The following is a 13,097-nucleotide window of genomic DNA, read 5'->3' as shown; positions in this document are numbered from 1 at the left end:
TTTGTATACCTAATAAGGCCTACATTACTCTCAATGTTTCTCCTCACAAGTGCCCACACCTGCCCTCCAACCCCAGGACAGCTGTCAGATGAAGGAATAGCAAGAGGACGACAATGTTCAGGTTCATGAGATAACACAGCCACACCAGCTCACAGAGGCCATTTCACTCGAGCTCTACCTTCCAGCGCAGGAGCAGCAGCTACGCCTCTGGAGGCTTTCCAGGGCTCCGCCTCAGTCCTGCTCACCTGGCTGGGGAGAGAAGGGCAAGAGCTTCCTGCCTGGCAGAACCTTCATTCTGTCACCAGCAGGAGTGACAAGATGCGCCGAGTACTGGGGAGGCTGAAGCAAGAGGATTGCTGTGAACTCAAGGCCAGCCTGGGACACACAGTGAGCTCAAGGCCAGCCTGCACTACATAGTGAGATGTCTCAAAAATGAAAAAAAAAAAAAAAAAAAAAAGAAGAAGAAAAAAAAAGGAACAAAAGAAAGCAAGCAAGCCAGGTGTTGTGGGGCTCACACATGTAATCCCAGCACTCAGGAGGCTGAGGCAGGAGGGTGGAGGAGAGTTCGTGGCCAGCCTGGGCTACACAGTTGAGTTCAAGGCCAGCCTGAACTGCATAGTGAGACCCTGTCGTAAAAACAACAAAAACGGAAAGACGAGATGCCTCCCACCTCTGCGCTGCCATCTAAGGCAAGAAAGGCAAAGAAAAGCAGGCCTAGGAACAGCTCCTGCACCTACAGATCAGTTTTTAGGGCCAAGTAGAAATTCTTTGGGTGCCCCTCCCCCACCACTGCTCTGTCTATCTGCCGTGGGAGAGCCAGGGCGGGGCTGCACTCCCAGAACAGAGCCAGCCTCCGGATCGGTTCTGCTGCGCTTGGCCAGGTCCTCGTTGTGCGCTTTGCGGATGTGGCGGTACAGGTCCCCGGACTGGGTGTAGCTGCGCAGGCAGTAGCGGCATTCATAGGGCCGCTCCCGCGTGTGGACAGTGGCGTGTCGTCGGAGCGTGTAGGAGCACGAGAAGGTCTTACCACAAGTCTTGCAGGTAGGAACGTCCTCAGTGAAAACCCCAAAACCTCCTGGAGCTGCTTCATACTCGGAGGATGGGTACAGTGGCTCCTGCAGGGCTAGGGGTGTCGGCAGGGGCGAGGTCAGCAGTCCTCGAGGGTACTGCCCGGACCCTGGCAGGAGGTGGTAGGGCAAGTGCGCATCAGCAGCCAGGAAGTGCTCACCGGGCCCCACCTCCTCCAGGCCGGCGCTGCCAGGCCCCTCGAAAGCCTGAGGCTCGGGGGGCTGGGGGGGCTGCGCAGGCTGCGCGGGCTGGGTGGGCTGTCCTCTGAACAGGGCCCCTGCAGCTGGGAACAGATTCTCTGGACCCTGAGGCTGCTCCTCAGTCACATCCGTCTCCTCATCTGAGATCACGATCGCTTCCACTTTCACCTGGACCAGCTCGGCCTCCACCGGAGCTGGGGCTGGAGCTGCAGGGTAGAAGCTCTGCAGTGGTCCCCCAGGATCCTGGGGCTCCACCACCCGCAGGCTCTCAGGACCTGCACCAAGGGGAGTCAGGGGCTCCACGGAAACTGCAGGGAGGCCAGAAGGGAAGTAGTTTGCAGGCAGGACCTCTGTGGAGCTACTGGGGCTGGCCAGAGACACACAGCTATCCGCTCCGGGTGGGGGCCCTGCCCGTAGGTGTGAGGCGTCTACCTCCATGCCGGGCTGTGTGGTGTCTGCACCACCAGGCCCAGGTGGCTCCTCTGCAGGACACACAGCAGGTAAGGGGGCGGCTGGGCTCTTCCATTCCGCTTTGCCCCACGGGCCGGACGTCTCAGAGGACACCAGTGACGGCTGAGGCCCCTGGGAGGTGCTGGACAGCAACTCCAAGCCGGGAGGCTGTGCGCTGGTGTCCTCTTCCTTCTTGGTGCTGTCGGCCTCTGCCAGGGCCCGGGCTTGCAGCCTCTGTTTACACACCTTGACTATGTCATTCATGTGAAGGTAGCTGGCAGCCGCCAGCACGTCCTCCAGAGGGGTGTCGCCGCGCAGGGCCAGCTGGCCGGCGTACATGAAGTCCAGCAGCAGCCCAAAGGCGGGGGCCGTGACGATCTCGTTGTGAATACACACCACATCCCGCTTGTCCAGCTCCCGCTCCTTGTAGAACAGCTGGAAGAAGGGGCTACAGGAGGCCAGCACGGCCCGGTGGGCCAGGAACTGGGCGCTGCCCACCATCACCGTGCAGTCACAGAGGAAGCCCTGGGACCGCTGCTCCCGGAGGCTCTGCAGCAGCTGTTGGCTGTGTTCTGGAAACTCCATAGCACGCCACGAAGGGAAGGCAACCCCAAAGGTCCCCACCAGTGGCGCCCTGGGGAGAGAGGGCAGCAGGTTAGGGCAGGTGTCTTCCCGGGCAGCCTCAAAGTCAGCCCCTAACTCTGGCACACCCCCCACGGCCACAGCCAACACCACAGCCTAAGACGATCGCTTTAAATAGCCACCCAGCCTGCACCCCCCCCCGTCACACCCAGTCTATTAGCCCCGCCCCTCGCGCTAACCTTAGCAACAGGCCCCACCCCTTCAGGAAAAAGCCCTGCCCCCGGAAGTCCCGCCCCTAACTAGCTTCGGCTTCCTCGGTGGCCGTCCCGTAGCTTTAAGCGACTCCTCCAATTAAGAGTCTCTTTTGCGCTCAAGCCCTCCAGGGTGATGCTTCCATGTCTCGGTCCGGACACTGCCCGGGCCACTGCCTCTCGCGCTCCAAGGGCCCAAAGCTTCCAGGGTGGGAACTAGAGCGAAAGCTAGTCCCTCACCCACCACCGAGCAGCCCTCGGTCGGGCTCCGCCCCTTCCCACCTTCTCAGCCGCGATTGGCACCAACTCGCCTTCCCCGTCACGGATTGGTTCGCTGCCGGTTATCCCGTCCCGCCCTGATCGTATCGCCGAGTGGGTGCTAGTTGCCGTCGCTCAGTCGGCTCGGAGCCGGATTGGTTGGCATTCCTGTCGTGCACTTTCCTCCTAGTCCGGCCTTCGTGGCCTGGGCGCCCCTCCGGATTGGCCGAGTTTCTCCCTCTGCCTGAGGCGGTACAGCCTCGGGAATGCCCGGAACGACGCTGACCACCAGCGAGGACTCCGGAGGCCCGGGTGCTAGACGGGCACTGCCGCGCCTCCGCACCGCGGTCGCCTGCGGGAAGCCCAGCCTCAACAAGTCCACGTGCCACGCCGCCCGCTCGAGTGCAGTGGGGCGGCGCACAGCGAGCAGAACAGACGCCCCGCGCGTCCGCAGCCCCGGCGCGCGCTGTGGGACAGGCGCGAGGTCGGGGCCGGCAGTGCGCGCGGGAGATGGAAAAGCCCGGCCGCTTCTGAGACGTCGTGGAGCGACCCTGACCGGGCAGGTGGCAGGCTGACTCGGACAGTGGTAGACCGGGTGTTCAGCGCAGTGTCCGCGTCGCCACGCTCGGCTTCTCCCCGCTAGTCTGCAGCCAGGCGCTCTGCTCGGACCCGGACGCAACCGAGGAGCGGGCTCTGCCCAGCACGCTGTGCTAGGTACCTGCAGGCCTCTGCTTGACCTGGAACTCACACCACACTGCTCCTGCTCCCACTGTACAGGGTCAAAATGAAGTACCCTCAAGCTGGGTGTGATAGCGCATGGCTGTAACCCCAGCACTCTGGGAGGCTGAGGCAGGAGGATCACAAGTTCTAGTTCAGCTGCAGCAATTTAGAGACCCTAACGCTGACTCAAAAATTTTTTAAAAATTAAAGGGCTGGGGAATTGTAGCTCAGTGCAGAGGCCCTGGGTTCAATTCCCAATATCACACACACACAACTAAAGGTTATAGTTATTTATTACAAAATAACAATACGCCCGCTTCATGCCTACACAAACAACCTTTTCCTTTGTGTGTGTATATACCAGCATATGTGTTGTGTGGATTGAACCCAGGGCCTTGCCCTTGTTAAGCACACACTGTGGGGCTGGGGATTTAGCTCAGCGGCACAGCGCCTGCCTGGCAAGCATAAGGTCCTGAGTTCGATTCCCGGTACCGGGAAAACAACAACAACAACAACAAACCCACACACTATGTCACTGAACTTCAATCACCCCAACCCCAACATTTTCAATCTTTTTTTTTTTGAGACAGGGTTTCCCTGTGTAGTTCAGGCTGGCCTGGAACTCACGGCAATTCTCCTTCCTCCAGCCTTCCTCCTGCTGGGATTATAGGTGTGTGCCACCTCACCTACCGAACATTTTAAATTTTTTTGAAGAATAAATAAGTATATTTGCTCAAACCAAGAACTATGTAGGCATGGTGGCGCACACCTGTAATCCGATTTCTTTGGTAGGCTGAGATAGGAAGTTTGAGATGACCCTGGGCAACTTAGACTGCTCAAATTAAAAAACCTGGCAATTTACAGCAGCCCAGTGTTAGAGCACTTGGCCAGCATACACAAAGCCCTGGGGGCCCAGGACATGGCTCAGTTGCACAGCGCCTTGCTTGGCAAGCCTAAGGTCCTGAGTTCGACTCCTGGTACAAAAACAAAAACAAAAAACACAAGGCTCTGGCTTCGATCCCTAGTACTGAAAAAAAAAAAAGAAAATCTGGTCTCAGGTTTATAACTGGAAGATCTGCCCACCTGCACTGAGAACTGCTGGTGTAAGCTGTCTGCACACTGAGGACACAGAACACCTGCTGAATGCCTTTCTGTGTGTGTGTGTGTGTGTGTGTGTGTGTGTGTCTTTTTGAGACAGGGTCTTGCTGTGCAGTTCAGGCTGACCTTGAGCTCACGATGTAGCCCAGGCTGGTCTCTTAACTCGCAAGGATCCTCCTGCCTCAGCCTGCCGAGCGCTGGGATTACAGGTGTTCACCACCAACTCCGGCCTTCAATTCCTCTATTGTCCTTTTGTCCCAGGCTGCATCTTGGCAGTACAGCATACAGCAGTGAATGACACAAGTAAGGAGCAGGTCAGTTTAGAGTATGGGAAAAGAGAATGACCTCTACAAAAAAATTATCAAGCATTGAGAGAATAGATTGAAGACACACTATTTTTAAATTTTTTTTTTTTTGCGGTACCGGGCATCAAAGTCACGACCTTGCGCTTGCCAGGCAGGCACTTATGCCACTGAACTATATCTTCAGCCGTCAAGACACACTAAAGAACAGACATCCCGTGTCCATCGGTTGGAAGAATTAGTGTTAAATACCTGAAAGCCAGGGGCTGGGGATTTAGCTCAGCGGCACAGCGCCTGCCTGGCAAGCTCAAGGTCGTGAGTTCGATTCCTGGTACCGGAAAAAAACCAAAATAAAATAAATAGATAAATAAATACCTGAAAGCCGAGGAGATGAGCTCTCTTTGCTAGGTCTTAAGCAGAACGCGTGATGGAGTCCCAGAGGCTTCCGCAGCCGCAGCCATTTGAGAAGCAGCATCCTGTCCCTGGGATCCAGTCTTCCTGCAGATGGGACAGCACTAAGGGAAGTGAGCTATCAGCTCCGGCAGGAGAGCAGGTCGGGCTTTCGCTTACCACACCGAGACGCCCAGTATTTGGGACGGGACGCCTGCCCAAGGCCACGTGACTGCCGGGTTCTAGAGCCAGCGGCTCTTGGGCCTTTCTCGTAGGTCTCCTCTCTGGACGCTTCTGTGTCTGCAGCGGCATTCTGAGTCAAGGATTCAGCCAGGGAAGGATTTCACAACCTGGCCAGCGGAGGCGGGGTGTGATAGAGGGGCTGTCTGCCAAAGTCGGGGTGGGGGCGGCGGCTGGTGGAGCGACCCATACTACAGTTAATAAAACTATCTCAAAAGAAAAAAACTCTCAAAAGAGAAATGACGGGGGATGTGGCTCTGTGTGAAGGCCCTGGGTTCAAGATTCAATCTCAAGTAACACTCACACACACACACACACACACACACACACACACACACTCACACGGTGTGGGCGGAGTTGTACCCAGCAAATGGCTAATGCAATGCTTATTGCCGGAAGCAGTCTGAGCATTTGCTGTGTTTTGTCATCTTTCCCTGATAATGAATTCTGCCTGCAAGTGCTGTACTTCCCGCGTGCTGGTTGTGCTCCGGGGCAATTGCTGGTCCAGCACGCACACCCCTATCTCCGTCCCCAGCACCGCAGGAAAAGGAAAAAAAGGCGAGGTCTCCGGCGCCACTGCTACCCGCGCGCGGGACGGAGGGGCGGGGCCCTCGCGGATCCGCCCATGCCGAGGGACCAATCAGATTAGCGAGGGGGCCGGAAGCAGGTGGGAGCGGGAGCAGGCACTTCCGGGTAGCAGGACGGCTGCTGCGGCCGCGGGTGCAGGTGTTGCTGCCCGAGCTCTCCGTCCGAGGATGTTTTACCACGTGAGCCGGGGGGCGGCCGGGGGCGGCCGGGGGGTGGTCACGGCCTGCGTCTCGTCCGCGCCCCGCCCGCCCCCGCCGGCTTCATGGTCCTCTCCCCGCAGATCTCCCTGGAGCACGAAATCCTGCTGCATCCGCGCTACTTCGGTCCCAACCTGCTCAACACGGTGAAGCAGAAGCTGTTCACGGAGGTGGAGGGGACCTGCACGGGGAAGTGAGCGCCGGCCTGGGCCCCAGCACCGGTCACTTACTCACCCTGCAAACATCCGGAGCCAGTGGCGAGCCCGCCTGGGGAGCTGGTGGTGTGCTGCACCTCTATCACCGGATTCTCGTGCCCCCTGTGCCCAGGGCCTGTCTTTCCGAATGAAAGACTAGAAGGAGCAGTTTAGGGGACAAGCAGGAGGGCTGGGGCTGACGCCTCTGAGCTCTGACCCGGATCCTCCCACTCGGGACTGCTTCCACGGGGAATGGAGAATTTGGGCCTCGGGTGCCAGAACAGCCTAGGACTGTTCGGTCTTTTTGGTTTTTTTTTTTGAGACAGGGCTTGTCTGAGTAACAGGCTGGCCCGGGGCTCACCATCCTCCTGCCTCAGCCTCCCAAGTGGTGGGAATACAGTCATGAGCTACACAGCAAGTTCACAAGCTGGACTACATAGTGGGATCCTGTTTCCAAAACCTAAACAGAAACAAATAGTGTCTTTTCCTGTCCTGCAGGTATGGCTTTGTCATTGCCGTCACCACCATTGACAACATTGGTGCTGGTGTGATCCAGCCGGGCCGGGGCTTTGTCCTTTACCCGGTTAAGTACAAGGCCATTGTCTTCCGGCCATTTAAAGGCGAAGTCGTGGATGCTGTGGTCACTCAGGTCAACAAGGTGAGCCATCTGGATGGACGGCGCAGAGGGCATGGCAGTGGGAATTGACATGTTCCCTCAGGGATCTGGGCCGAACCTCCACTTGGGAACTCTGCGGTTAGCCAAGTCGCTTCCCCTGCCTCGGTTCCCTTATCTTGCCGTGGCTCACCGGAGCCCTGTTAACGTGACAAGGACAGAGGCCCACAGAGACTGAGTAGTGACTGGAAGAGGGGGTGAATGCACCCCTTTTATAGGCCTAGGTGTCCACGGGCCATCAAGCCCGGGGCTGTGCTCTTTTTGTTTGTTTGTTTGTTTTTGGGTTTTTCTCTGGTACCGGGAACCGAACTCACGACCTTGCGCTTGCCAGGCAGGCACTTTTGCCGCTGAGCTAAATCCCCAGCTCCTGCCAGGCAGGCGCTTTTGCCTCTGAGCTAAATCCCCAGCCCCTGTGCTCTTTATTGTGACACTTGATTTGCTTAATTTAAAACAAAAAATGAAAAGTAAAAAGAAACATCAACAAATGCTACAATATGGACCCGTTACAAACAGGGCTAGTAGTATTAGGATTCAAATAACGTGAGACACTTGAAAGGCTTTTGCAGGATGGGAGAAAAAGCACAGTCATTTGTTTTCATCCAGGTTGGGCTCTTCACGGAAATCGGGCCGATGTCTTGCTTCATCTCTCGACATGTGAGTGTGGCATGTGGCGGGGTTGAGGAGGCAGCCTCACTCCCAGCAACCACGGCAGCGTCTGGGGAACCTGCTCACCTGTCTCCTTTCCTTCTAGTCCATCCCATCCGAGATGGAGTTTGATCCCAATTCCAACCCGCCCTGCTACAAGACAATGGACGAGGTGAGCGGGAAGGCTGGCGGGAGCCGGCGCCCCCCCGGTGAGTGTGGCCTGGGGACCTCACGGCCTTGGCACTCTCCCCTTCCCAGGACATCGTCATTCAGCAGGATGACGAGATCCGCCTGAAGATCGTGGGGACCCGTGTGGACAAGAACGACATCGTGAGTCTCGCTGGCCTCCCCACCCCACCTGTTCCCTGCAGCGCCAAGAGCTGCGGGTTTCTCACAGCTGCAGCTCCCATGGCTCTGTGCTCTCCTGCCCCAGAGCCCAGGCTTGGGGTGGAGCGGGTGCCGAGCCTCCGTGCCGCAGTCTCATGTTGGCCTTTCCTCCTGCAGTTTGCTATTGGCTCCCTGATGGATGATTACCTGGGTGAGTGCCTATTCGGCTGCTGTTCCCTAGAGCCAGCGGGTGTTTGCTTGGAGGACCAAGGAGCCGAGCCTTCAGCCTGGGAAGTATATGGCTGGGGCGGCCTGAGCTTGGATTTGACTGCAGTGCGTCTCCTGCACCTGTTCACAGGGCTTGTAAGCTGAGCGTGCGGCCTCCTGCACGCTGGGTACCGGCTTGGGGAGTGTGTGGATCCCGGTGCTGCGGTGAGCATCCAGCCGCTGATGCGGGAAGGGTCCTTGTGCCCAGGACTGTCACGCCTGCTGCTCCTTGCGGCTCTGCTGCAGCTCCGGAATGTCTGTCTGTTGTAACCATAAAAGGTCCATGGTTCTCACGCTATGCTGTCCTTTTTTCCCTTGGCCTGAGGCCTGGCCTGTCCTCAGCCACTGGGGGAATTTGACAAACTTTTTGCCCAGATTTAGTTAAAGTTGACTGCAGTGAAGGTGAATTCTGAGGTTGAATCTTGGCTTCCAGTAAACGACGCCATCCTCGGTTGTTGTGATTCCTAACCTAGTTCCATGATGCTTGTCCTTGTCCTTGTGCCCTTAACCATCCCACGGTTAGGAGTGGGGCGTGGGAGGGGAGACTTCAGATAGGGAAAGACTGACAGCAGGGTAGCAAGACAAGTGGGTCACTCGGGCCGGGCTGGGCCGGGCCGCGGCCTTGCACTGAACTGAAGGTGGGAAAGCGTTCAGTCCAGTTGGGATGACAGTAACACCTGAAATGTCTGCAGGGCTGGCCCGATAGGGCTGGGCTGTGGCTCGGTGGCAGAGCCCTGGGGTCTGACCCAGCGCTGCCGTGCATGTACAGGATAGGCCTTCCAGACGCTGCTGCTGTGCGGATCTGTGTGTCCCTCCTGGGCATGTGCTCCTTGTCCTGCCGGATCGTGTTCCGCTTGCCTGTTTGCTTCCTGTAAGTCTGGGGCGGCAGTGTCCCCAGCCTCTCTCTGCCTCTGGAAGGAGAACTGTGTGTTGGACCTCGTGGGGTTTGAACCCATAGCAGAGCTGGTGTCAGCCCCAGCGGAATGACTTAGGGTACTAATGGCAAACCATTTTTGGGCCATCTGTTTTTTTTTTTTTTTTTTTTGGTACCGGGAATTGAACTCAGGACCTTGCACTTGCCAGGCAGGTGCTGTGCCGCTGAGCTATATCCCTAGCAGCCAAGGCAAACCGTTTTTTGGAGTTGCTATATTGAAACAAAGTGTTCGCATGCCAAGGACAGACCGTCCTTGATGCCTGAGGCCGGGACAGGAATGGCCAGCTGGGCCCTTGGGACAGAAGAACCTGGTGTTGCTGCCCCAGTGGGCACAGTCTTGTGTCTCTGGGAGTCGGCCAGGCACCCTTGGAATGCAGTCTCAGTGTCTGCTGGCCGGGCCCAGGGCGCCTCCCCCTGCTGGCTGTCACACCTGCCCAGGCTGTTCAGAGAGGTCTGGAAACCCTGAGCAGAGGAACCGCCTGGAACAAGGCCTGGAACCTGGTAAAAGGCGGTTGATTGGAGCCCATCTGGGCAAAGCAGCAACTCAGTGAGACCCTACCTACAAACAAATACGCAAAGGGGGTGGGTGCAGCCTGAGGGTGGCCAGAGAAGAAGGCGGGTATGAGTGTGGGTCTCACCACCAGCACCTGGCAGACCCAAGCCAGTGCTCCCCGGACACAGCACACCTCATGTCCTGTGGCTGCATCTCCTGTTTGTCAGGTCAGCTGTTGCAGTGGAAGCGGTACCCAGAGCACTAGGCCCACAGCACTGCTTTCAGGTTTGTGTGCCAGTTGTCTCGCTTGTTTTTGCAATGCTGGGGACTGAATCTAGTGTGCACATGCGAGGCAGTCATCTCCCTGCGAGCTTCTCCTCGTCCTTTCTAAAATTTTGGGCCTGGGACATAGCGAGGGGCACAGTACCTGCTTGGCAAGCGCAAGGTCCTCAGTTTGATTCCCGGTACCAAATAAAATAAAATTTTGACACAAGGTCTCTATAAATTGCCCAGGCTTGAGCCAGGTGTGGTGGCTGCACACCAGTAATCCCAGCACTCAGGAGGCTGAGGCAGGAGGATCACTGAGTTCGAGACCAGCCTGGGCTACAAAGTGAGCTCAAAGCCAGCCTGAACTGCATGTCAAGACCCTGTCTCAAAAAGGAAAAAAAAAAAAAAAATTGCCCAGGCTTACCTTGAACTTGCAATCTGCCTGCCTCAGCTTCCAAAGTAGCTGGGATTGGGCTGGGGATTTAGCTCAGTGGCACAGTGCCTGCCCGGCAAGCGCGAGGTCATGAGTTTGATTCCCAGTACTGGAAACTAAACCAAACCAAAGCAAAGTAGCTGGGATTATAGGAGTTCACCTCCCTGCCCGATTGGTGTTTGTTTATTTATTTATTTATTTATTTTTCTGATTGGTGTTAAATGTCTCGAATTTGTGGAATCTGGAAAGTTGGCCAACTCTAGGAAGTTTGTGGGCTACGTTTGTAATGATGTCACCACTGTACGTAGGCTCCTGTACACCAAGGGCGGCTCACAGGTGGGCAGATTTTTCCCAGCCCTTGAACATAGCCTCTCCCTGAGAGGAAAATTCTCCCCAGGCCTCCAGGGAGGCTGGGGATGTAGCTCAGTGCCAAGGTTTGATCCCAGGCTGGTAGTGAAATGCTGTGTGCCTGAGTGCCACATCCCTTACACTACCAAACCCTCACTATAGGCCGTGAGGTGCACGTCCTGCTTCCCAGGGAAGCACCTGCTCAGAGAGGGGCGTAACTGAGCCAGGTTGCATAGCTTCGGGCAGTGAAGCCACCATCTCAGCCCTGAGGCTGCAACAGAGGCGCCAGTTTCCCCACTGCCCTCCACGCCTCCTCCACTCCCTAAGGAGTGAGAGCAGCACAGGCTTCACTGCCACACCTGATAGCCCAAAGTGCAGGTGCGGCCCGGTGTCCCCTCCTACTGCCCAGGCTGCCTGTGGCCAAGGATGGTGAGTCTGAGCCAGGACAGTGGTAGCCACTGAGAGTGGACTAGTCTTTTTCCTCGATGGGTGGGCGGGCACCTTGCTGTCTTGAGTGTGACCCGGAAGGACTCTGCAGTGTCAGCTTCAGTCATCTCCCATGCATCCGGCTCCCAAGTCCCACAGCAGCTCCTCTGTCCTGGCAGCAGCGTGAACCCCAGGCGGAGGGGGAGGCTATGCACTTCACCCCTGTAGAATTAAATAGAAATAAAGGTGCTGGGCATGGAGCTCAGTGGTAGAGCCCTTGCCTGTCACGCGCAAAGCCCTGGCTTCACTCCCCAGCATTGTTAAATAAAATAAGGCCCAGTGTGGTGCTACATATCTGTGATCCTAGCACTCTAGGAGGCTGAGGCAGGAAGGTTTCAAATTAGAAGACCGCCCAGGCAACTTAGCTACTCCTGTCTCCAAATGAAAAATTTAAAAAGGGCTGGAGAAGTAGCTCAGTGTGAAGGCCCTGGGTTCAGTCTCCAGCACTACAAAGCAAAATTTAAAAATAAAGTAAGGTGGGCGTGGTAGCGCATGCCTGTAATCCCAGCACTCAGGAGGCTGAGGCAGGAGAATTGTTGCGAGTCTGAGACCAGTCTGGGCTACAAAGTGAGCTCAAGGCCAGCCTGAACTGCATAGTGAGACCCTGTCTCAAAGACACACACACACACACACACACACACACACACACACGCAAAAGGCAAGCATAGCAGTGTATGCCTGCATTCCCAGCACCTGAGCATCTGAGGCAGGACCTAGAGTTGGAGGCTATCCTAGGCTACAGTGCATTCGCTGCCAGCTTGGACTAAGCAAGATGTTACCAAAAACAAACCATGAGCAACCAACACAGCTTGCAGAGCTGGGAAAAGTGAGTCTAACCTTCAGCCTTGCCTCGTCTTTACAGACGTTTCATTTAACCCCTGCTGGGCACTGCACCCTCAGTCTGCAGCCAGGGACAGCCGTTAGGATCCGTGCTCCAGCTGTGCTCCAGCTCTGCCCCACCTGCAGCCCGTGTCACCAGCCCCCAGGGTCAGCCTCAACCCTGCACACAGCATGTGTTGTGAGGAGCCTGGTGCCAGGCGTCACTCTGCAGGCCTGGCTCCTTGCACAGGAGTCAGGAGGGTTTGAGGCAGGTGTGAGATAAACTTGTACACAAAACAGGTGTGTGTGCATCTCTGTAACCACAGCATTCTGGAGGCTGAAGCAGGAGGATTGCCAGAGGTAGGCCTGGACTGCATATCTAGTCCTTATCTCAAAAAATAGAAACCTTTCAGCCATTGCAAACACCTCTCGCAGGAGCACCTCCTTGCCCTTCAGGAAGGGAAGAGCAAGGGATGTCGGAGGCAGTAGGCTGAGTGGGTTGAGCAGGGAAACCATGCCACACACTAAAGGCTGACGCTGCTACGGTGGTGAGACTTCAAGTGCTCAGAAACTGCCTGGGCACCAGGCTAAACACAACACCCCTGCTCTAGACTAAGTTCCAAGTGCTGTTGCTTTAAGAAAATGTGGGCCATGGGTGATGGCACAGCAAGGCTGAGGCAGGAGGAATGCGGGCAAGTTTGAGGCCAGCCTGGGTTGCATACTGAGTTCAAGACCAGCCTGCATTTTATAGCTGGACCCCCTCGAAAAACTCCAAAACAAAACAAATAAAAGAAAATTACCGGGGCTGGGGATTTAGCTCAGCGGCAAAGCGCCTGCCTGGCAAGCGCAAGGTCGTGAGTTCGGTTC

The 13,097-nt window shown here is 56.4% G+C and overlaps 3 protein-coding genes across 9 annotated transcripts in view; 1 reads left to right on the top strand and 2 right to left on the bottom strand.

Annotated features, from left to right (window-relative positions):
* Positions 1–572: 572 nt before the first annotated feature.
* Positions 573–5,841, bottom strand: Zbtb3 (zinc finger and BTB domain containing 3). 6 transcript variants are annotated; one of them, XM_005414775.2, is made up of 2 exons: positions 5,305–5,841; positions 573–2,352 (listed from the first exon to the last, which is right to left on the bottom strand). In XM_005414775.2, the coding sequence occupies exon 2, from the start codon at positions 2,301–2,303 to the stop codon at positions 741–743; it is 1,563 nt and encodes a 520-aa protein (XP_005414832.1). In that variant the 5' UTR covers positions 2,304–2,352; positions 5,305–5,841; the 3' UTR covers positions 573–740. The 6 variants fall into 6 exon arrangements, with proteins under 6 accessions (XP_005414832.1, XP_013365497.1, XP_013365496.1 ...); XM_013510043.1 differs by lacking the exon at positions 5,305–5,841 and adding an exon at positions 2,863–2,944; XM_013510042.1 differs by lacking the exon at positions 5,305–5,841 and adding an exon at positions 2,834–2,921.
* Positions 5,842–6,214: 373 nt separating this feature from the next.
* On the top strand, positions 6,215–8,743 carry Polr2g (polymerase (RNA) II (DNA directed) polypeptide G). Its single transcript, XM_005414767.2, has 8 exons — positions 6,215–6,326; positions 6,428–6,537; positions 7,037–7,196; positions 7,815–7,865; positions 7,963–8,028; positions 8,115–8,186; positions 8,361–8,394; positions 8,542–8,743. Exons 1-8 carry the CDS (start codon positions 6,315–6,317, stop codon positions 8,553–8,555), a joined length of 519 nt encoding a protein of 172 aa, XP_005414824.2. The 5' UTR covers positions 6,215–6,314; the 3' UTR covers positions 8,556–8,743.
* A 95-nt stretch (positions 8,744–8,838) lies between these two features.
* LOC102007836 overlaps positions 8,839–13,097 on the bottom strand; it is a 6,553-nt gene continuing 2,294 nt past the window's right edge. Inside the window, exons 2-3 of one of the 2 annotated variants that reach the window (XR_265153.2) lie at positions 11,285–11,573; positions 8,839–9,361 (exon numbers count right to left, since the gene is read on the bottom strand). Coding sequence is in view for 1 of the 2 variants with exons in the window: in XM_005414765.2 (XP_005414822.1) it covers positions 8,998–9,361; positions 11,427–11,573 (511 nt within the window). In the remaining variant the exon portion in view is untranslated. The remainder of the gene's footprint in view (positions 9,362–11,284; positions 11,574–13,097) is intronic. The other variant, XM_005414765.2, reaches the window with a different exon arrangement.

This window comes from Chinchilla lanigera, unplaced genomic scaffold (assembly GCF_000276665.1).
Source record: "Chinchilla lanigera isolate Chin_1 unplaced genomic scaffold, ChiLan1.0 scaffold00198, whole genome shotgun sequence".
In the NCBI taxonomy this organism is placed as follows: Eukaryota; Metazoa; Chordata; class Mammalia; order Rodentia; family Chinchillidae; genus Chinchilla; species Chinchilla lanigera.
Note: the sequence above shows the minus strand (reverse complement) of the source record. Positions and strands in the feature narration are given on the sequence as shown.

What these genes read in the sequence shown, in the direction of transcription:
- Polr2g (XM_005414767.2), top strand. An exon ending in CTTGCTTCATCTCTCGACAT is followed by an intron (nt 7,866 to 7,962) that starts GTGAGTGTGGCA and finishes CTTTCCTTCTAG; the next exon opens with TCCATCCCATCCGAGATGGA. An exon ending in GCTACAAGACAATGGACGAG is followed by an intron (nt 8,029 to 8,114) that starts GTGAGCGGGAAG and finishes TCCCCTTCCCAG; the next exon opens with GACATCGTCATTCAGCAGGA.
- Zbtb3 (XM_005414775.2), bottom strand. Translation starts at nt 2,303, where the DNA reads ATGGAGTTTCCAGAACACAGCCAACAGCTGCTGCAGAGCCTCCGGGAG.